The sequence below is a fragment of the Anguilla anguilla genome, chromosome 9, assembly GCF_013347855.1.
Source record: "Anguilla anguilla isolate fAngAng1 chromosome 9, fAngAng1.pri, whole genome shotgun sequence".
Lineage (NCBI taxonomy): Eukaryota > Metazoa > Chordata > Actinopteri > Anguilliformes > Anguillidae > Anguilla > Anguilla anguilla.
This window is the reverse complement of record NC_049209.1, coordinates 4,832,943-4,856,651: the sequence shown is the minus strand read 5'-3', so window position 1 is coordinate 4,856,651 and position 23,709 is coordinate 4,832,943. Positions and strand designations below refer to the sequence as shown.

Here is a 23,709-nt window from a genome sequence, read left to right as displayed (position 1 = left end):
CAGCTGTAATCATAAATACATGCATGCGGTTTTTGCGCACGTGCTGCCTGTTAAAGGAACACGGATTGTTTCCGACATCCCCCCGCCCCCCCATACTTTCGTGTGCCATGGGCGCGATCGACCAAAGAAGTTATTAAACAAGTAGCTGAACGCGAGACCGAGGATGTTGATTGGCAGCCACCGCTTTTAAGTTTATTGCAGGTTAATTAGAGGTTAATTGCATTATGTATATCTCGTGGAGTCTCGCTGCAGTTATTGTCTCATGTTTACGATAACCTTCCCTGCAACCGTTTAAGCTTCAAATCGTACCGCGGCGAGCTATCTCGGGGCGCATATTATTCTCCTAAAGGGGTTCGGAACGTTCGGAGAAACGAATTAAGCGTCTTCTGCGAGAATGTGAAAATTGTGCGGAGCGAGTCCGGGCTCCTTGTGTTTCTGCTCGACAGAACGGACCTCTCTGTTCCGGGGCTGCGCGTTTCTTTTTTTTTTTTATTTCTTTTTTTTTCCCCGAGGCTTGTCAGCGCGACCACGGACTCAGAAATAATGACCGCAGCGTCGGAAGCCGCGGCCGCGCCGAGCGCTAATGGAATCACAAGGCGAAGGGGAACGTCCCCCACATTCCCGGCTCTCTCCAGAGCTTTTCGGTCCTGGAGTCTAATCGCTCATGGGAGGACGCGTGGGCAGGCCCGTCCGCTCGGCTCTGCGCGGAGCCCGCCATGTGAGGACTCATTCCATTTCTCGAAAAAAAAAACTGGCAGCCCTAGACCCGGAAATCGGAGACGGAGATTTAATGAACCTTGTAATGAGTGGAGCTTCAACGAGCCGCCAACCGTCGGCTTGCTTCAAAAGAGTTTGACTGAAATCAGAGGCACGCTGCCGGCCTGTGACAGCTCCATCTATTTTTTTTTTTGTTTCATGAACTCCCCCTCTCCGCTGTGACTTCTTGCAGCTGCTTAACCGCGAAGGCAGCGTGTGCCATAACTGCTTGGACGCTATTCAGATTGCTGGGGGGAAATCACTGGGGGATATCAATGAAGGGGCACTGGAGTTGTAGATGAAAGAACTGGCAGGGTTTTTTTTTTTTTTGGTTCCATCTCTCTTTGCCAGGCCTGATGAAAGCCATTGGTCTGGATGTGCTTTCAGAACGGACTGATTGGCAGTTGTGTGCTGATATACGGGAGCTTTAGAGGATTTAGGACTGCTGTGTCTGCCCTGGCCTCCCCCCCTGCCCACCCCCCGAGACCACACATGACTTACTCTGGCCTTATAAGGCAAGGCTTGGACCTTTCTAAATACAAATATGACATCTTTTGACCTGAATAAAGAATTAAGAGTCTGCTAAGGCTGTGCATCTTATTATTTATTTCTTGGACAGAGAATCTAGTGTAGCTCACATATCATTTATAGATGATGATGGTTATGATAATTTTGGTGATAATGGTGGTGGTGGTAATGATGGTGATAGTGGTGATGATGATGATGTTTCTGATGATTATGATGATGGTGGTGGTGGTGATAATTATGATGATGGTGGTGGTGGTGGTAGTGGTGATGATGAGAATGATGAAGATGGTGGTGGTGATGATGATGTTGCTGATGATTATGATGATGGTGGTGGTAGTGGTGATGATGATGATAGTGATGCAAATGATGATGATGATGATGATGATGGTGGTCGTGGTCCCACTGAGAGGATGGATAAAGTGTACATGAGATGAAGTATGGACAGAGTGAGTGCACACTGTGTTGGGATACCTCCGGCCATGAGCAGTTACGTATGATTGACACTTGAGAAACCTACTATGTGTTGATTTGTCTCCAGCCATAGGGCCTCACGCTGTCCAATTCTGTTTAGTCATGAATGCCTGTAATGGGTTTCTATAGCAACGTATGCAGTCTTTAATGCTTGTAATACAGATTACATGCCGCTCTAGAAGCACACTCGAGCGGCAGCAGTCCACTGCCCCAGTTTACACTAAGCTCATTAATTTAACTGGCGCTGGCGGTCCTTGTGTGTTTTTGTCTTAGAGAGCAGGTCAACAGTTTTGTTTTTGTTTGTTATAGTAGGTTGAGTCTATTGAAATCAGGAAATTGAATCACTTTCATATTTTTCCTTTTTTGAAAAAATAAAAAAAAACCCAAACAAACACAAAAAGCTAAAATGCTTTTTTGTAGTCTCGGGCGATCGTGATAAAAGCCCATCAGCGTTCGCTGGAAGAATGTTATGGAAAGTCTATTAGCCGCAACGGATCATAATTTCCTTAATGTTGCATTAGACCCACTCTGTAGACTCTGGGTGGAGATTTTCCGGCTAAAGTAGACCTGTCTGTCTCTCTCTCTCTCTCTCTCTCTCTCTCTCTCTCTCTCTCTCCCCCCCCCTTTCTCTCCCTCCCTCTCCCTCTCTCTCTCTCTATCTCTCTCCCTCTCTCTCTCTCTCTCTTCCTCTCTCTCTCTATCTCTCTCCCCCATCTCTCTATCTCTCTCCCCCTTTCTCTCCCTCCCCCTCGCTCTCTCTCCCCCCCTCTCTCCCTCTCTCTCTCACTCATTCTCTCTCTCCCTCTCTCTCTATCTCTCTCCCCCCTCTCCCTCTCCCTCTCTCTCTCTCTCTCTATCTCTCTCTCCCCCCTCCCTCTCTCTCTCTCTCTCTCTTCCTTTCTCCCTCTCTCCCTCTCTCTCTCTCTTCCTCTCTCCCCCTCTCTTCATCTCTCTCTCTATCTCTCTCTCCCCCCTCCCTCTCTCTCTCTCTCTCTCTCTCTCTTCCTTTCTCCCTCTCTCCCTCTCTCTCTCTCTCTTCCTCTCTCCCCCTCTCTTCATCTCTCTCTCTCTCTCTCTCTCTCCCCCCCCCCTCCTCGGAGCTGAGCAGCTTTAACATGGAGCCCGGCGCACATTAAGGGGCTGGCAGGCGGAATCTCGGAGCTGCGCTAAGCGACGAATCCAGACGGGTAAAGGCATCGGAGCGCTTGTTTCCGTGCCAACCGCGCTCCGGTTATTAAGAGGCGGGCCGCCGTCCCGCGGTTCCTCCCACGTGGCCACATCAGTGGCCCTTCGCTGGTGGGGCGCGACCCGGAGCTCTGCGGGACCGTGGCCCTAAAAAAAATGAGGGGTAAACAGGGGCGATCGCTGCGCCGCGGGGGGGGGGGGGGGGGGCGACGGGCCTTGTATGTGTCGGCGTTTGCTGCGAATCCCAGGATTTTTTTCCGCACACTTTGGCGACCGTCGCTCACCAAAATCGCTTCGAGAAAAACCGTCCGGCCGTGTAACTGGCTAAACGGACGACTGCGAGCTGAGCGCGATAGCCTATAATTAAGGCACTCCCGCTGAAATATAGAGCGATGGTAACGCGGAGAGCTGAACGGAAGAACAGGTCCAGAGCTCTCGCCGTAGTGGCTGCTGTTTTTCTCCGCTATCGACGAATATTGCCGGAGGGCAGTCTGACATTCTGCGAGACATTTGGCTGCCTTTGACAGTCGAAACATTCGGCATGATTAATTTGTCAGAGGCGGCCATTGCCCTGCGCACTCAGTCTCTCTTCACACTGTGTTCAGGGGTTCAAAGTTCACTGGCAGACTTGGTGAATTCCTGCTGACACATGACTGTGTTCTGTTGTTGCAAGCGTTCATAAACATTCCGTAAAAAGAACGGCCTTGCGTTCTACAGTGTTTGTGCTTTATTGATGACATCACAATGGTTAACTCTTCCTGTTTATATCCAACATTCCATTTTTTTATTTATATGTGTGGCTTCATACAGGAAAATCATGTCTCCACAGTTTGTTAGCTGTTGCATTCTTGTTTTATGAGCCTAATTGGTGTTCGGCACTAAAGCTTTTGCTCTGCAGACCAATCTCTCTCTCTTGTGTCTCTTTGGAGATGCACTGTGCAAAGGTCAGTTCCCCACTACCTGATCAAAACCAGTTCACCAGTTTGACATTGAGTCGTGTGAGGCAGCTCTGAGCAATACTGATCTTTCATCATGCTTGTTTATTTATTTTTTTATTTTTTTATCCATCTGTTATCTGACCTCAGGGTTGAAAGGTGGGGGGGGGGGGGGGGCAGTAGAACCTGTCCCATTGCAGAATGACCTAGAACTTTCCCCACAACGTTCCCATTCCATCCCGGCAATAGTCAAGCTCCTTGCAACATTCCACTATTACACTGTCTGATTGCGTAATCAGCTGTAGCCTCAGTAAATAAGACGTTAATTTCGGCGAACGCACCAGCGCACCCTCGTCAGCCCGCGATTTTGGGCTGCGAGTTCTATGGACGTAAATCTGGCCGCTTGGTGTGATTCGACGGGACGGCCTCCTGGGTGTCCCCTGGAACTATCCCAGGCTGCACCTGTGGGTGCTCTGAGTGGGACAGTCCTCTGTATTGTTGGGTCTCAGCGAACGTACCCAAGGCCTCCCTGGTGGGCGTTGCATGCTCTGTATTCCACACCCCACCCCCCCCCCCCACCCACCCCTTTGGGCCACAGTGACTATAAGGTGCTCGTACGGAGCCGAAAGTCAACATGGAACAAGTTCGCCCCTCGAGGTTTTCCAACGCCGGCGGCGGCGGCGGCGGCGGCGCCAGGTGACGCGTGGTTGCCACGGCGCTGGAGCTACGCGCTCTGCTCTCCCGCCCCACGGGATTGGACGGGTTTTCCAGCGCCTCTGCTTCTCTCTCATTCAAGCCCGTGGCCTATAACAGAGTCCCTTTCCCAATGCGCGTCGGCTGAAGGGAACACGGCGGCGAACCGTGTCACTCACCTGCCTGTGAGGCACCTTGCTCGTACCTGCCTGTGAGTGTGAGGCACCTTGCTCATACCTGCCTGTGAGTGTGAGGCACCTTGCTCGTACCTGCCTGTGAGTGTGAGGCACCTTGCTCATACCTGCCTGTGAGTGTGAGGCACCTTGCTCATACCTGCCTGTGAGGCACCTTGCTCGTACCTGCCTGTGAGTGTGAGGCACCTTGCTCATACCTGCCTGTGAGTGTGAGGCACCTTGCTGGGCTACCTTCTCTCTTGGGGTTCTTTTTTTTGTGAACTGATCCATCAGCATAACAACAGGAGAACTCAGAAATTAGTGTAAAGTACTAGCGGATGCCCAGATGGTAAATATTGCCAATGGCTAATTTCGCACTTACAAGGAAGTGTTTTTGTTTTTTGTTTTTTTTCCCCACACAGGGCTGTTAATGAACTGAATAGATTACCAGTACTAGAAACAGGAGCCCATGGGGGATTCGAGGCCAGGCTTGATAGAGTGTAAAATACTCTCTTGCCAATATTTCTTAAAAACATTTTGGACGGTCAAACGTGCTTTGCCACAGAAAATTGCTCGCAGCCAATCCTGCTAATGCTTTTTTTTTTTCTCCTCATTCTATCACAACTTTGCTGGAACTTACGATTATTAATATCGTAGATTTCAACAACCTGTTGCTATTTGACGTTTCCAGATTGGCGGTACAGCCTGTTCTCGCCTCGTCCCGCCTCATACAGAGTAAAAATACCGTGCTGTGGCTGCCTCACTGATTTGTCTTGTCCACTTCAAATTTGAGCAATCAGATACCACGTTGTATATAACTCTGTCCACTGGCAATCAGCGGTAGTAAAATCCAGTTTCGGAAAGTAAAAGTCATCCCCAGTATTTTGTTCCAATCTCCAGGGATTTGCTAATTACCACAATTCTTCAGCCAGGGGGGTGTAACTAATGAGTGAATTCAGCTGATTGAGTTCATGGGTGGAGGGAGACGCATGGCAGGAGCTTTACACTATGTGACTAAAAGCATCTGGACACCCCTTGATCTGGGGCTGTTTTTTTGTGGTTTAAGCTAGGCCCCTTAGTTCTTAATGCTGCAGCTTACAATCACATTCTGGAAGATTCTGTGCTTCCCCCACAGTTTGGGGAAGGCGCTTTCCTGTTTCAGCATGACAGTGCCTCCGGGCACACAACAAGGTCCATCTATAAATGTTTTTGCCGAAAATGGTGTGGAAGAACTTGACTGGCCCGCACAGAGCCCTGACCTCAACCTCACCCAACACCTTTGGGGTCAATTGGAAAGCCAACTGTGAGCCAGGCCTAATCGCCCAATCAGTGCCCGACCTCGCTAATGCTCTTCTGGCTGAATGGAAGCAAATCCCTGCAGCAATGCTCCAGCATCTAGTTTAAAGCCTTCCCAGAAGAGTGGAGTTTGTTATACAGTAGCAGCAAAGGGTTGACCAACTCCATATTAATGCCCATAATTTTGAATGAGATGTTGGATGTCAGGTGTCCACATGCTTCTGGCCATGTAGTGTACTTTCTGACCCCTGAACTTTGCGCCTCTGCAGGTAATGTGTTTTATTCATGGATTTTATGCCATAAAGCTTGTGCACCTGGGTCAGTCACTCTGTTTTTTAAAAAATATTTTATTCATTATTTTTCCTGTTGCTGAACTTCAAGAAGATGAAAGATTCGAAGGGGCTTAGGGCTCTGTCTGATTGCGTCCCGTGAGACCGGGGAATCTGAAAACCAGAACCCGGGTAATTTATTACACGCACATTTGACATATTTGATGAATGGCCGATAAGGTTCTCCCGTTCGGCTGTACCAGGTTTCGCCACAGCGTACACGCGCTCGTGCTCCACAGGAACGCTGCATTCTGTGTTCCGTATCTCCGGTTACAGATTTGTTTGTTAATTATTAATGCAGAGCACTGAAACTTCATATCATGTTCTAAATGTACAGTAAGCCGCACGCTAAAAAGCGCAGCATCTGAATGTCACATGGCTCTGCGATTTTGTAGGAAATGCTGACTAGGTCATTTCAGGTCAAAGTTCACCCTTGCTCCTTTGCACTTTGAAAGGGTCTTGTATGCAGTGGTTTCTTGTCATTATCCTTGCCATTGTCAATAAACAGCAGAGCTATGGATCTATTAAAGGGAAAATTCACCCCATTTTACTGAATGCCTGTGTTGTTGCTTATTTTAGTTTATTCTGGTGCTAATATGTACCCAATCTATTGTAATACATTTTCATGAACTTTAGACCAATTTCATTTTTTATGATATTGCATTGCTAAGCAAAACTTGTCTTCCAATTTTCCGTTATAAACACTGTTCTGATCAAGTGATTTATCAATATCTCTAATACAGAATAGGTAAAGACCTTGAAAAATGAAAAATGAAAACCTAAGGTGAGGGAAACACAGGAATTGCAGTGTACCATGTATTCACGATACAGTTTAAAATATATGATTATTGCATTGACACACCAGGTGAGGACAAATCTCCAAATGTCTATATGATTTGCTTTGAAATTACCAAGGCCTTGTCAAACATATAATCTGCAGAAGGTTTTGCGATCATTTCATAGTATAGTGACCTTGGTTCTGATTGCTCAGGGTATTGTGGGTACGATGGATATAGATTATTGACATTATCACTGTTCTTTTTCATTCACCCGTTTGGAAAATGAAAAAGCCATTACAGCCATGTCATTGGCCAGTCGCGAAGGGTGCATGCACTCTAGCACTTGCCACCTCCAAAATGTGTGCCGCCAGTTGTCATTTCTGTTCACTCCTCAGCCGGGCAACGTGAGCGAAAAACGACCGGCACAGGCAGATCACGTGATCCAACGCCTGATCAACGGAGGAGGAGCTGTTTAGTAATGAATTGCGGTGTACTCTGTTAATTAAAATCATGCCATCGTCATGTGACTCCTGGCCGCAGTTAACCTTAGCGCGTCCCATATTTGATCTGGACCAGATTTCTGCATTAAAAGAAGATATACTTCTTGGGGGTTAGCTTTTTTCATGTCTATTACGCGCTGCCAGATACAAGCACTGGGGATGTTGTGGATATTCGGCTTTTGTAACACTTTTTTTTCCTTGCGTGTGTAAGAAAATATTTATTTATTTATTTATTTTAAACGGGCCCTGCTTTATCAGACAAATAGCAGGGTATTTACCCCAGTAATCTCCCTCCTCTTCCCCCTGCTGTATCTGTGCTCCTTTCTGCGTTACAGAATGGTTCGCGTTGTTTAGAAAAAGCCTGTCACAACATGGATGTGGCCGCGCTGTCCCTGGTAATTTGGTTCATTGTGTTGGTAAGGTGTTGCTAAGCACCTGCGCGTGTTGCTCGCGCTGAGGGAGAAGGCATGGGAACTTTAACACTGGGGATTTGTTGCCATCGGTGCTAAAGGCGTAATTTTTTTTTTTTTTTCATCTCCTGTGATTTATTTTTCCACAAGATGCTTTTCGATCCCTGATATTCTCCAGATAGACTCAGTCGTGCACGCCGTGTGGAAGTCTCTGTAACTGAATATTAACAAGTCTAATTTTCTGTTGGCTGGCTTCCAATGTTAAGGAATATGCACCTGTGCGAGGGGCTCATGGCATATGCAGAATTTACCAACTGTATCACAGCTGCCGAGATTTTGTCTAATATCTAAGAGAAATTTGTTATGTGTTCTAACCCACCTCTCCCAGTGCACAACACAACATAGGCCTAATTTACTGGCAAACAAATGATGGGGTTATAACCTATGACAGCTTCAATCGTGTGGCCTTAATATTCGGTTTCTCAGAAACCGAAGAAACTGCTTTTGGCCACACGGATGAATTGTTCGCCGTTAAGCCAACGCGACATTTGCCCATGACGGGGATGTCTAATTGAGACTGGGCTGTCTCACAGCGGAGTTCCGTGGCTGCGAGCTGTGATTCGGTCAAAGGGAAAACTCACCCACAGCGATAGTAATGCTTTAATTATTTTTTCTCGACGCCGGCGGGCCGTTATTTCGAGAAAGCGGAGCGCGAGGGAGACCCGGACGTTAGATGGTACATTGCCTTCGCGATGATTTCAGCCAAATAGACGGGAGGCGGAGACTGTCAGGAAAAGTTCACTGCCACAGACCGCTGATTTATTTATTTATTTATTTATCTTGGTCTCGCCATTATCACTAATTACTTATTTTTTCACCCTTATGTCTTTCTGAGAAAAATGCTCGGAACAAAGGTTCTTTATAAATAGCAGCTAATTGCCTTTTATTAGTTGATCGGCGTTCCGTTGCCTGGTGCTGCGTTCCTTCATTAAAAGAACGTTGTCTAACGAGTCAACGCTGCCATATTTTCACACTGTGCTGTCTAATAAAAATGCGACTCCTATGCCGAGGAAAAGAGGATGAGTAGGTGTAAAAAGGCTGTGTAATCCACTCCTCCCTCACAGCAATACAGCATTAAATCAAACACTTTCGCTGCGCGTAATTATATCTGCATGGCAATTCAATGACCTAGATTTGCGGTATTCTCTGACAGATTTCAATTTTATTTCATTACGCGGTTAAAGGGAGAACCGTGTACGAGAAGTTTAAACGTGCTGAGGGGTTCAAACCGCTTTGGTGGGGAAATTAGACAAGAGTGTGTGTAATAAGAATCCTCCGAGGTGTATCTGATTGAATTACTGTATCTTTCATCGCTAAATAAATAAATAAATAAATGGATCATGTCAGAGACTGATGAATTGCTTTTGAATTGTGAACCAGGTTCATTTTGCCTTTCTGAATTTTCCATATGTGTAGACCTAGAAACAACATCTTAAATGTGTGTGCCGCTGGAGGGGTCGTCCGGTTGTGCACTGTGTGTGTGTGTGTGTGTGTGAGTGTGTACGGGTGTGTGTATGCAAGTGTGCGTGTGCGTGTGTGTACGGGTGTGTGCATGTGGATGTGTGTGTGTGTGTGTGTGTGTGTGTGTACGACGGTGTGTATGTATGTGTACCCTCATACACACAAAAACACACACATGCATGCATAGACATCCAAACACACACAGACACATATACATACACCTTTACACATAGACATCCAAACACACACAGACACATATACATACACCTTTACACACACACAAACACACACATGCATGCATAGACATTCAAACACACACACGCATACACACACCTATACACACACACAAACACACACATATATGCGTAGACATCCAAACGTACACACACACACACCTCCTCCAGCCCAATGCAATTGAATCCCAACAGGGATATATTTTTAGAGGCACCTGACACCAAAACATCCGGACTCTATTTGTGATATTGCTATCAAGTCCGCCCCCCACCCCACCCCCGGTTGGAATATCTGAGTCAAGATTATCTTTAAAGCAGGTTCTAGGAAGTTTCTGCTCATTATGTACAAAGGTAATTCAAGCTTTATTTTATTCCACAGGGAAAGTGCATTTCTAAGAGCGTGGGATTGGAATGCACATAGCATCGATTCAAGTCACCAGACTCTTGAACTTCAGCATAAATTTGAAATGACGTCCAGGTCAGGGACACAGTATAGCTGTTTAAGCAGTTCAGTAGCATCTATTAAATTAACACACACTTTTATTTAAGTGCTTAAGGATCATCATCAATATTTTTTGCATGGCCACTGTGTTTCTAAAAATAGATAATCGACTAAGTTCCTCATTTTTCACATATAGGACGCGCAGAATATGAAGCCAACGATTCCACAGTGTCCCAAATCTCAGAGCATCTGTGCGTGACTCTGCTCCTGGCTCATGTGTCGCTACAGCAGCTGTGGGATGCATCTAATTGATTGGGGAAGCATGTCCTCATTACATGTCGTCAGAAAGGCCTAGTTACATTTTTATGTATGCTTTTTTCCACATAACGAAATAAAAGTTGTTCTCCTTCATTTAATCACTGCCGGTCATTTTCTCCACTATCCTTTTATATTCTCAAAATACGTTACCTTTCCTTGCTGTTCCCGATACCGGGCTGAGATACATTCCGATATCTTGTCGAAAAGAATGAAAAAAAAGTTTAATGTGAAAAAAAGGAATTACAACAAGCCAAGTGATAACCATTGCTAGAATTACAGTTAGCACAAAAAGTATTATTCTGAATTTATAAACTCACTTAAGGTTTATAGATAATAATTTTGAAGTAATTCCATTTATGTTTGGTTGTTTGTTAGTTTGTGTTTGTTGTTAATAACATTATTTATCCCTCTTTTCATTCTAGTCCATTCTTAAATACGACACTTTGCACAAAAAATGTATTATTCTGCATTAATAAATTGATTTAAGCTTTAAAGACAAGATTGAAGTAGTTTGATGTTTTCGTATTTGTTGTTAATAACATTATCTATTCCTCCTTTAATTGTAGTCGATTATTAAACACAACAGTCTGCACAACAAGAAGAACTCATTATTCTGCATGTATTGATTCGTTTAAGCTTTAAAGACATTACGACTGAAGTAATTCCGTTGATGTTTGCGTTTTTGTCTGCTGCAGTTATTATTTGTTCCTCCTTTCGTCCTAGTCCATTATTAAACGAAACTTTAGAGGACGCTGTTTCCCCATAAGAAAGTCCATTCAAACCTACACCCAAACGGAGAGCCATTCAGGGCAACGTTGAAGCCATTTTGAGGATCATACCGCATGCGCAGTAGTGTTGGAACGTAGATTTCTTTGTATTTGGTGCGCTATTTTCTTATGCAAATAACTGTTTTTATGCCTTTGCTAATAATGGCAAGGACGATTAACTTAACAACGAATGCTAAAGAAGTTACGTTATGAAAATTCTGAATTTTCCACAACAGAAGTGAGTTAGCCGGCGGTGTTTACATGCATGAAAAATGGTAACCAGTTGGACTGTCTTAGTCGTTGACTCAAATTTACAATTCAGTGTTCAAATAACTAGCAAACGTACTTAAATGGAGATCGCTGGTATCAGGGTATACTTTTTGATGTAGCTACGTACACACCAGTTTCATGCCCCGCCTACATTGGACGTTTACGTGTATGATCCGGAAGCAGTACTTTTTACTTTCTGTTGACACGTAGCAGAGAAGCTGGAAGTGTAGGTTGGTACTGTAAAGAGGAACGGTCTAGACGGGTAAGAAATCTTACAGAATTGTCGCGTAATGGCTTACTAGATATCGTGTCACGTTGGTAATTACACGTGTATTTGCCTTTTATTTATTTTGAAATCTTAATATGTGGTATTTCTCTTTTACGTTGTTCCACAATGCTAAGCTAGCTGTCTACTTAACTGTAATGGCTGATTATCCCGCTAGCTAAACTAGCACAGCTTGCTAACCACTATAATAACTAACGTGAACGAGATCAGGCAATATGTCATATGTTATACCGTTACAACGTTTTAACTGGCCAATACTGTCACGTTTTCTCATTTTGTTACCACAATGCAAATATTCATTACTGCTGAGCATTCCAAGTAAAACCACCCACTGAAACTGATTTAGCTAGCTAATTACTGAATGACACAAACAAAACGTTATTTGTTTGTGTACCTATATATCTGACCAGCAAACTAGCTGTTGAGTCTACCTTGTAATAGCTTGTGCAGCTAGATAAGAATTTGATGCAGGTTATGGTATTTGATGCAAGTAAGCCAGTTGGCTATGCTGTACTCAGTAATATGAAATTCTAGAAACACTACTTCTGGTTTCCTTGCTTTACTGCGTACCGTTAGCTAGCAAGCGCCCGTGGTTTCTAGTCGAGAGCCACAGATCCGTTTTAATAGGAATTGATTCCCCCACTTCCTCCAGTTTTGGTTGCTTTTCTTGACAACGTTTCTGTCATACTTTCTCTTAACGTAAGAGCAGTCCATTGATATGAGATTGATTGAGAGACACCGGAGAAGTTCTGCCTCTGATTTACTCTCTCTTCTTCCAGGCTCTGCAATGTCAGGCTTTGACAACATCAACACAGACTTCTACCAGACCAGCTACAGCATAGATGACCAAGGGCAAGCCGCGTATGGCTACAGTAACGCTGAAGATCCCTACAACAAGTACGCGTTTTCTCTTTTGTCAGTCTGCTTTTCTGGAGTACAACGTACAAAGCATAGGTGCACAGACCACTAGATTTCTGTACAGTGTGTTACAAAGGGACCTGTGCATTGATTGTGAACAAACATTACATTACATACAAACCATGCGCAGGGTGGGCTGAACACACCACATTCTCCAGTTCGCTTAATCGCCAGTGTCATTGCAGACTGGTTTACACCACAGATATTTCTGCTCTTAAGCTGCACGCTGGCATGCCACACTTTAAAATTCCGGTGACAGTAGTTTGGCGTGCTGGTTTAATGTTGCCCCAGGGTGGGTGAGGTAAATAAGCTAGGGCAAATAAGGGGATTTTTGGTCATTTGAGTCCTGCAGAGGATATGTGCAGCGGAGTTAGAAATCCAGGTTCAGGATGTTAAAAGTCTTCCCCAGTATTTTTTTCTAATAACCTGGATTTGCTAAATTAGCACAGTCCTTTAGCCAGGAGGTAGAACAACTAATAATCCTTCTATGGGTAGAAGAAACACATGGCAGGACTTCTACTTTCTGTACCCTGGATCTTTCCATGTCTGACGTGCAGTAACTGGTGACAGAGGCTATCACATTAGCGCACCCAGTACAGTGTGGCGCAGCCACACAGCTGTGCTGAATGCAGTCTCCTCCCCCCAGGCCCTACAACCAGTATGAGTACGCCCAGCAAGGGGGGTACGCTGCGCCCCCCCCAGGGATGATACCGCCCCAGCAGCCTTACACGGGACAGATCTACCAGCCCACGCCGGCCTTCACCCCCGCCTCCACCCAGTCCGTCTACGGCAGCAGCTTTGACGAGGAGCCCCCCCTGCTGGAGGGTAAGGAGCACTGTATTTTTTTTTTAGGGGGGGGGGTGATAATTAGTTTAGCGGAGTTAGGTAATAATGAACATTTGTCTTTCTTTAACCAATCAAAATGCTACACTCTGCTGCAAAGCACTTTGATTGGTTCAGATTGGTGAGTCACTCTTAGCTGGTGTTAGCTAGTGTCATCCATTTTGGGGCTGATGAAAACTTGCTCTCGCTTCTCTAATGGCAAATAAGTGGAACAGGGACAGCAGTGTTTTTGGACAGTTTGTATCTCGCCTGCCCTGAGTTGAAGCAGGACTTAGCCTCAAAATCCCCATCCCCCATGAGAGAGGCAGACCTACTTAAATTTGTGCGCACCCCATATTTGTGTGTGAGTGCGAGTGTCTGTTTGTGTGTGTGTGTGGGTGTTTGTGTATATGAGTGTGAGTGTGTGTGGGTGTCTGGGTGTGTGTGTGTGTGGGTGTTTGCGTATATGAGTGTGAGTGTGTGTGGGTGTCTGTGTGTGTGTGTGTGTGTGGGTGTTTGTGTATATGAGTGTGAGTGTGTGTGGGTGTCTGTGTGTGTGTGTGTGGGTGTTTGTGTATATGAGTGTGAGTGTGTGTGTGTGTGCTGTGGGCAGATGGATCAGAGGCATTGGCTTCTCTTCTCAACTGCACAGGTACAGCGTAATAAAATGACCTTTGATATTAACATTAACATGACGTGCGTTGAACTCTTCCGTTCCCTATTCAGAATGCACCATGGGACCTCATTCATTCCATTCAGAGTCAAAAGAGCTTTGAAAGGTCCCTCTCATGAGATTGAAAGGCCTTTCTCATCCAAGCCCATTATAATCACGTATCCCTGAACTGCACTGAGTCGGCCTGTTCATTTGCCTGGCTTATTTGCTCTGCGTGTTTGCTCTGTGGACTCCGTTGGACCCGTCCGGGATGATGAACGCTAATGCTAATTTCACCGTACATGCTAGTCGTATGTGCAGCTGTAGGCATTTGCATGGGTCAGGGTGAGGTTAGGCCTCAGACCTGTCGAGCCCAGTTCTTTTAACTGCTGATTCCACACTATCCAGGGTGAAATGTGTTCAGTAACCGCGTTGAATATTCAGTGAGGCTTTAACTCAATTTCACGTCCAGTGCTTTAGTAATCTGAGGTGCATTAATGCGGATAGCGAGCGCGCAGTGGAATCCCCTGGGTGAACGGGGCACCTCGTGTATACACACAAAGCAGAGGCTATGACACGGGGTATGGCACCTCCAGTAATTAAGCAAATGACACTGGTTCATTTATTTAAAAAAAAAAAAAAAAGTTTGGTCTGGGTGGCTGTAATTATAGCTAGCAGGGCTGCGGGAGGAGACGCCGATGACTTTGGAAGCAGAGGGGTTACTGTGGGGCATGGCTGGAACTGCGCTAACTTTGAGAAACTTTGTGGCGGCTCGACTTGCTGATATTTCACGAACAGTGGTGTCTTGAGATGATGTCAGCATGAGGGAAAGGCATCATTAGATGGAGAGAACTGGAGGACTGGAGCACACATTCCAGGATTCAGACGCTCGTGCATTAATCCAAAGAGCAAGTCAAATGCAAATCTCACGCTAGGGGTAAATGAAACAAGTTCTGTCTGGAACTGTCATGGCCTCATGCGCTAGTAAGTGGGTTTGCTTTATGTGTGTGTGTGTGTGTGTCTGTGTGTGTCTGTGCACGTGTATGTGTGTGCGTGCATACGTGTACGTGTGCATGTGTGTTACATTACATGCATTTAGCAGACGCTCTTATCCAGAGCGACTTACACAATTTTTTACATAGCATTTTACATTGTATCCATTTATACAGCTGGATATATACTGAAGCAATGCAGGTTAAGTACCTTGCTCAAGGGTACAACGGCAGTGTCCTTACCCGGGAATCGAACCTGCAACCTTTCGGTTACAAGCCCAGTTCCTTACCCACTGTGCCACACTCCGTCCTCCGTACGTGTGTGTGTAAATTTCTCCTTTCCTGTTCCAGTCTCTGAAATAAGTTAATGACTTGTCAGCACGTACACAGTATTATGACGGGTGGTGGGCGTGTCTCAGGAGTGTTTGGTCAGATGTGTTTTTTTTTTTTTTTTCCCCCCCGGGGCAGAGTTGGGGATCAACTTTGACCACATCTGGCAGAAGACGCTGACGGTGCTGCACCCCCTGAAGGCGGCGGACGGCAGCATCATGACGGAGACGGACCTGGCGGGGCCCATGGTCTTCTGCCTGGCCTTCGGAGCCACGCTGCTGCTGGTACGCTGCGTTTACCGCCACTGCCGCGAAACCCGCCACCGGGGGGGGGGGGGGGAGGAGGGAGGGGCGGAGCCGCTGCCGGGGCGAGAAACCCACCATTGTTGGGGCGGGAAAGCCGTTGTCGGGCCCAAGAAAACCGTCGCCAGGGGCGAGAAAGCCGCCACTTTGTGCTCTGAAAATGGCGTCAGAACAGGGTTTTTACATAAAACACTAAAGAAAATAAATTACAGGCTTTACATGCTGTAATTGCCACAGATGCACCAGGGAAGGTAAAAAAAATAAAAATAAATAAATAAATAAAAAAAGTGCCAAAGACTACTGCTAAGCAAGGTTTTGAGAGCGAATGCGTTTGGGCGCCCTTTAAAAAATGCACAGGCGTAGGCTAACGCTCGCTACTTTGCTCTGAATCACGTTCATTAAAGACACATAGGGACAGGCTAATGCACGCTACTTTGCTCTGAATCACGTTCATTAAAGACACATAGGGACAGGCTAATGCACGCTACTTTGCGCTGAATCCCGCTCATTAAAGACACATAGGGACAGGCTAACGCTGGCTACTTTGCGCTGAATCACGTTCATTAAAGACACACAGGGACAGGCTAACGCTCGCTACTTTGCGCTGAATCATGTCCATTAATGACGCATTGGGACAGGCTAACGCTGGCTATTTCGCGCTGAATCACCGTAGTTCATTAAAGACACACAGGGACAGGCTAACGCTCGCTACTTCGCGCTGAATCACCGTAGTTCATTAAAGACGCATAGGGACAGGCTAACGCTGGCTATTTTGCGCTGAATCACCGTAGTTCATTAAAGACGCATAGGGACAGGCTAACGCTGGCTATTTTGCGCTGAATCACCGTAGTTCATTAAAGACGCATAGGGACAGGCTAACGCTGGCTATTTTGCGCTGAATCACCGTAGTTCATTAAAGACGCATAGGGACAGGCTAACGCTGGCTACTTCGCGCTGAATCACCGTAGTTCATTAAAGACGCATAGGGACAGGCTAACGCTCGCTACTTTGCGCTGAATCACCGTAGTTCATTAAAGACGCACAGGGACAGGCTAACGCTGGCTACTTCGCGCTGAATCACCGTAGTTCATTAAAAGACGCGGAAGGTCACTTTGGCGGCTGAGCGGAAGCGGGGACACGGAGGTGCCGGGCCCTCAGCGCCCCGGCTGCCCCCCCGCAGCCCGAGCCGCGCGGCGGACGGTTCGAGCGCTTTAATTATGTCCGCTGGGAGCCGTGTGTCACAGAGCGTCGGTGTCGAGCAGGGAGAGCTTTACCGAGCCCCCACAGGCCCCGAGAGTCCTTCAGCAGAGTCTCCTGGAAAGTCACGGAAAAGCTTCAGCATATTTCCCGGTTCTGTTTTAAAAAAATAGAGTAAATAATTTTTTTTTTTCGTTTTAGATGGTGATATACAATTTTCTTTTGAACTGGTTAGCTTAATGTTATTTACTGTCTAGCCTAGCAGTGTCAGCATGCAGGAGGCATTGCTAGCGAACTGGTGAGACTTCTCGCAAAAGGTATGAAACAGGAATTTGACTTTTGCGGAGGAGAAATTATTCCTGAGGAGTTATATATTTATAATTAAAATGTCATGGAGGGTTGGTGGACGCTACAGGACGGTTTGAAATCTCCGGTCGGGCGTACTGTCTCATCTCATTAGCGCCTGTTAAATCTGCTCTGCAGCCGCTGGTTTGTGATTGGCCAGGATCATCATCCAGTTTGTCGTTTCTGATCAGCTGTCCAATCGTAGCCTGAAAGCACAGGAAGTGCCAGTGTCCAATCGTAGCCTTAAAGCACAGGAAGTGCCAGTGTCCAATCGTAGCCTGAAAGCACAGGAAGTGCCAGTGTCCAATCGTAGCCTGAAAGCACAGGAAGTGTGCTGGTGTCCAATTGTAGCCTGAAAGCACAGGAAGTGCCAGTGGTGTTTCTCCAGTCCGGTTAGCATTGTGTAGCGTACACTAAGAAGAGACGTGCATGTGGAAGTTTGTGTGACTGTTTTGACAATATATTACTTAATGTTCTGTTATTATTAGTGTTGTTATTATTATTATGAAGGAGGGAAATACTAAAAAATGATGAAACCATAAAATGCAGTTAAAATAAAGAAAATGGGGGTAAAAGTTGGAAATATTTAAAAAAATTAAATTGTGTTTCTGTCCGTCTGTTTGTGTGTGTGTGTGTGTGTGTGTGCGCGTCTGTCCCAGGCGGGGAAGATCCAGTTTGGCTATGTGTACGGTATCAGTGTCATGGGCTGCCTGGGCATGTACTGCCTGCTGAACCTGATGAGCATGACGGGCGTGTCCTTCGGCTGCGTGGCCAGCGTGCTGGGCTACTGCCTGCTTCCCATGATCCTCCTCTCCAGCTTCGGCGTGGTCTTCTCCCTGCAGTGAGTACTCGCCCCCCCCCCCGTCCCCCGCCCCCCCCCCTCTTCCCTCCCCCTCTCCGGCAGGATCCGGGCCGGCTTAACCAGCTCAGGTTCCACGTGCTGTTCCGTTACTTTTATTCATCGTTTCCTCCATTTTGAGGATTAGCGCCTGAATCATTTAGTAATGGAGACAATAGACGCACCTGGGTACACGAGGGGTGCCAGGGAGTGGTGAGTTCACTAATTAAGCATCCCCAGCATGTATAAGATTATGTGTACCATGTGACTCTGAAAGAGCGTTATGGTTGGCCGTTCAAGGCAGGGACTTCAGCGGCGTGAGACGGCTCCGTTTCCCGATGATGTTTCTTTGGCAACGGTGTCTAAGGTGATATTAGCGCGGAACTCTGCGGGAATGACATCACCAATAAGGGGAAATGAGGCTGAAATGCTCCCCGGATTGATCTGAAACGCCGGGCGAATCGAGCAGGCTTTTTATTCATTACGGTCTGTACGGGCAAACGGACGGAACAGGCTTTGTCATGGGGAAGAAAATTGTATTAAAAATATATAAGGATGTATTTTTTTATGCCTGCTGTTGCTTCAGTTTATGGGGTTGATTTTTAGTGGCTTGCTCTGAAAGTCCTTCTAACTGGGGAAATGGTGCCTGGGAGGGATTCACTGAGGTCTCTGCCTGGTTTAGACCTGGGGGGGTCCAGTCTTATCCGAAAAGGGCCGGTGTGGGTGCAGGTTTCTGTTTTAGCCCAACTCTGAGACACCGGATTCTAGTGTTTAACTAATCATGGTCTTCAGTCATGACCTCAGTGAGTAGAATCAGGTGTGGTAGTGCTGGGCTAGAACAGAAACCTGCACCCACACCGGCCCTTTTCAGGTAAGACTGGACCCCCCAGGTATAAACCAGGCCTGGACCTCAGTCACTCCCTCCCATGCACTCCATTTCCCCAGTAAGGGCTTCGGTATGAACTGTAGAAGTGTGCCGTGTGGATCCTCAGCGAGTCGTGGTGTTAACACCCCTTGCCCCCCCCCCCCACTCCCCCCTGTGTTCCAGAGGCATGCTGGGAATAGTCCTCACAGCCCTCATCATCGGCTGGTGCAGCCAATCGGCGTCCAAGATCTTCATCTCGGCCCTGGCCATGGACGGGCAGCAGCTGCTGGTGGCGTACCCCTGCGCCCTCCTGTACGGGGTGTTCGCCCTCATCTCCGTCTTCTGAGGGGGGGGCAGGGGGCGCGGGGGTGGGGACCAGGACCAGGACCAGGACCGGGACCGGGACCAGGACCGGGAAACAGCCCACAGACCCACAGACACGGTTAAACTGTAGGACAGGAAGAGCAGGTGTGCCCCCACCCCCACCCCACCCCACCCTACTCCACTCCACTCCACCACCCCTAAAATGAGGGGGGAGGGCACCAAAACTGTCCCACACATTCCAGCTTTTCTGGCCGCTCCAACGTCACGAACTTTCCCTGGTGTTTCTGGGGCCCAACGTAACACAACACAACACAACGTAACACAACGTCAGAGTGAACTCCGCCGTATCGCACGTACAGTATGAAAGCGTACGTTACTGTATAATTATGTCCGCTTGGAGCGATGTGGCCTGCGGTAATGGTTTCCACCTGTGCTGTGTACATCTGGAGATCCAGGGGTGGTGTTCACTCTCGCCAACGTAGTGCTTTATCTTTTAGTCATTCCTGGCGTTTTTTTTTCTTTTTGTTTTCCAAAAAGTAATTCCAGCTCATAGTTGTATCAGAATCTGAAATTGGTAGCCCGTGCACAAGACCCTAAAATATTTAATAAGACAGCTTCTTGTGGTGGTTAGACGAAATTGGCCGTTGAGTTAATTTTGAGAATTTGTTAACATTGCAGGATAACAAGTTTTGTTCTATTTACTGTCGAAGCAAATAGTCATGTTTGACAGCTGTTTCTCTCATTTGGGGTTTAGCATGACCTGGAATGTTCCGCAAGAAGCGAAACAACCCAAAACAAATTAACCAAATTCTAATTTCTTTATACTCCTTTCCTTCAGTGTTCATGCTCAATGTTTCAAATGAACATTCCTTTTACAGTGTCCCTCATTTCTCTGGAGTTTATCCGCCTTAGCCTGGTAGGATGAGACCTGTGTGTGCATGTGTGTGTGTGCATGTGTGTGCGCGTGTGTGTGCGGGTGTCTGTGTGCATTTGTGTGCGCGTGTTTGTGTGTGCGTGTGCGTGTGCGTGTGTGTGTACATTTGTGTGTCCGTGTGTGTGTGTGTGCATTTGTGTGTGCGCGCGTTTGTGTGCGCACACATGTACATGTGTGTGCGTGCGCGTGTGTGTGTACATTTGTGTGCATGCGTGTGTGTGTTAGTTTACTGGAGGTGGAGAGGATCGGGCTGCTCACACACAGGGAGCGAACTGTACGACCTCACTTTGAGTTTGTATTAAAGAGACACATTGTGAAGACACGTTCTTGGTCGTTTTTAGCATGGATTTTTGTCTGATTTTACTACACGCACCAGAGGGGTCCTCTGTACAGAAGGGCCAGTGGCTGATCACAGTAGAGATGTCCTCACGCCTTCGTCACATGTTCAGTTCTAGGCTCCCATTGAATTATAGCCAAGCGTTCCAGCATTTATCCTCCAATATCCCATGATCCCTTTCACCGCGCTAACAAGATCCCCAGAGGAAGGGTGTGTGTGTGTGTTTGTGTCGTGAGAATCGGTCCTGCTCAGCGGCTGAGTTTCCGCTGGAAGCTCCAGATTCGACTCCTGAGGCTCGATTTGGAAGAAGAAGAAAAAAAAAGAAAAAAAACTCCACAACAAGCTGGGTTGGTTGGAAAGCTCAGGAGCAGGAGTTCTCCTCACGCTTCGCGAGAGCAGCGCAGGGTCGGCGGGCTGAGCGGTGTGGGTGTTTTCCGCTCTCCGCGCACGCAGGTTTTGTGTTGTGGAAAGCAGGTCGGTCGGTGAGGGCCGGTCTTATCGCGAGAGTGCCCCGTGGGAGACCGGGTAGAATCTCAGACCGTTCCTGAGGGAGGGGAGGCGCACTCACGAAGAGGAGGGCAGCCCCGCTCCACCTTAAAAAACAAAAAACAAAAAAAACGTTTTTCAGAGACTTGTGATGTGTGTGTTCTGGACTTTTATAGAAATAAAAAAAAGCAAATGCCAACAGTCGAGTGTGAATTTGTCTCTGAACTCCTAACGCCAGCCCCGTGCTCAGTGCGAGGACATGACTCAGCGAAGAACCGCTCGCAGCCGACGTGTAATAGCCTGTGAGGTTATTAGCGGTTTGTAGTTAACTGTCGTTTGCATAAATGTTCTCGTGTTCAGTGCTGCAAGTGATTTATAGCGTGACTCTTTCTTTTGAAGATTAAAAAAAAACCAAAAAAAAAAAAACCTGAATGGTGCCCTGTAATAGGCCGTGTCATTTCTAAACAGGGAAACGAGAGTGCATGAAAATATTGTTCATAGAAGCAGAAAATCTGCACTTTAACCACCTGATTTGTTTGTTTACAAATCTAAAATGCTGGAGTGCGGAGCCAAATCAAGAAAAAATCCCCAAACATGGAGCTTATTGTATACACACAAATATATATATATATATATTTGTATTACAAATATATTTGTATGATTTGTCTTAAAAGTCCTGAAAATTGTTCTCAAATACCTTGAAATTTGAAATAAGTTGGGGCAGTAATATCTGAGGTGCGTGTGGGTGCGTGCACGCGCGTGCGTATAAATAGGTTCATGTGTTCGGCATCATTTTAATTCGTGATTCTTTTATTGTTGCCCGCATACTTTGCAGCTTCCTTTTCCATTTATAGTCATATTAAGGCCACGTCTTGCAGTGATCAGAAGCAGATGCGGCGCCGTTAGCGATCTGGAGCTTTGGGGATGCGTTAAACTGGAGCACGGTTCCCCCCACCGAGTGGTGCTGTCATGCGTTCACTGACCAGCAGAGGGCGCCATTGCTCAGAGCATTTGGCATGTTAAATCTGTTGTTGATGTCCCCCGATGTGGCAGAAGGTCTACCACAGCCACAGTCGGCGAAGTCTACTGTCTGGAGTACTGGACCCTTTATGAGCGTATCTAAAATGAGCCATTTGGTATATTTACTGACGGACATACCGATATACGGGATGTGTCAAATCAAATCAAAATTGATTTATGTTGCGCAATTGTCACGCTACGCTTCACAGGCAGCCCTGGCCTAAACCCGCGCAGAAGCAAGCCTAAAGCAACAGTGGCAAGGAAAAACTGCCATCACCGCCATCCGCCGCTGTCTCACGTGTTCTCGCCGCTGTCCCGAGACTGACTAGTGAGGTCATGGCCTGGTTTAAACCTGGAGGGGTCTGGGGCAGAAAGGTGCTGTTTGTGGGGTATCGGGGGGGCAGGGGGGTGGGGGTGGGGGGTGTCCTGTGGTTTGCCCTCAACACCCCAAGATATTTGCCTCAGACACAAACGCGTGCACACCCAAAAAAGAGTAAAGTTCCGGAAAGTTCCGAGGTGAATTGTGATGAGGCTTTTTGTCCCGGTGGTGCAGGTCGGTGAAAGGTCTGTTCAGTGTGAGGGAGACCTGCAGTACCGAACACGTGGTAACACAGGGTGGGCCGTGTACGGTCTTCTCAAAGACCAGGAGGCCATTTTGTCCCATTGGCACTCGCTCTCGAGGCCTCCTATTGGACGGTGGTCAGCGGTCACATGATGGCACGTCCCTATCGCATCTGCCCGTGGCGAGCCATGGCACCGATGCGCGGCGCCAGATGTCCGACATCTGGGCTGGCTTAGTAAAAAAAAAATAATCTCCCCGCTTTCTCCCGAGCGGAAGAGATGGGTGAAGGGGAAGGCTGTTTGCCCTCGTCAGAGTTTGTCCTGTGCAGCCCGCCTCCTCGTTTAAAGCAGGTGGGAGGTATCGGTCAGTTTGACACGGGGGGCCTGCGGACACAGACGCCCGTCACCTCAGTGCTGTTTGCGAGGCCCTTCAGTGCCGCCGTCGGGGTGTGCGAACGAGGCCGGCCCGTAGATGGCGCTGTTGAGCTGGGAATGGGTCGCGCTCGGGCGAGAGCGGGCCGGGGGACGGGTTCTCAGACGAAAAGCCTGTTGCGTAATCGAAGGCTCCGGCAGGAATTCTATGACCAAAAAAAAAATTCCTAAAAATTTCGTTCTGGCCTGGAAAGCAGCGAGGGGATTTTAAAATAAAAATGTTAAAAAATCGACGGCTTGCTCAGTCTGTACGTGTTTCACGCGGGACGGCAATGTGACACTGCAAACGAGTCTTACTGCACTTTCCTTTGTCATTTTTTTGCACGCATTTGTCTTGTTGCCTTAACCCTTTGAGGAGTGGAATCTGGAATGTTTTTTTTCTTCTTCAAAATTCCAAGTCAGTGCTCTAGAACACCGGTGTTCTCCGTTTAGAACACTGATTTTTTTTTTTCTTCCCACAAT

General features: G+C 47.1%; 1 protein-coding gene across 1 annotated transcript; it reads left to right on the top strand.

The window, feature by feature from the left end:
• Positions 1-11,722: 11,722 nt before the first annotated feature.
• yipf5 (Yip1 domain family, member 5) lies at positions 11,723-20,359 on the top strand. The gene is made up of 6 exons (XM_035431766.1): positions 11,723-11,868; positions 12,672-12,789; positions 13,457-13,635; positions 15,745-15,890; positions 18,110-18,291; positions 19,337-20,359. Exons 2-6 carry the CDS (start codon positions 12,680-12,682, stop codon positions 19,497-19,499), a joined length of 780 nt encoding a protein of 259 aa, XP_035287657.1. The 5' UTR covers positions 11,723-11,868; positions 12,672-12,679; the 3' UTR covers positions 19,500-20,359.
• Positions 20,360-23,709: the final 3,350 nt, after the last annotated feature.

Excerpts from the sequence above, each read along its gene's own strand:
- yipf5 (XM_035431766.1), top strand. The coding sequence starts at position 12,680 with ATGTCAGGCTTTGACAACATCAACACAGACTTCTACCAGACCAGCTAC. Across the intron at positions 12,790-13,456 it reads GCTGAAGATCCCTACAACAA|GCCCTACAACCAGTATGAGT; the intron begins GTACGCGTTTTC and ends TCCTCCCCCCAG. Across the intron at positions 18,292-19,336 it reads GGCGTGGTCTTCTCCCTGCA|AGGCATGCTGGGAATAGTCC; the intron begins GTGAGTACTCGC and ends CCTGTGTTCCAG.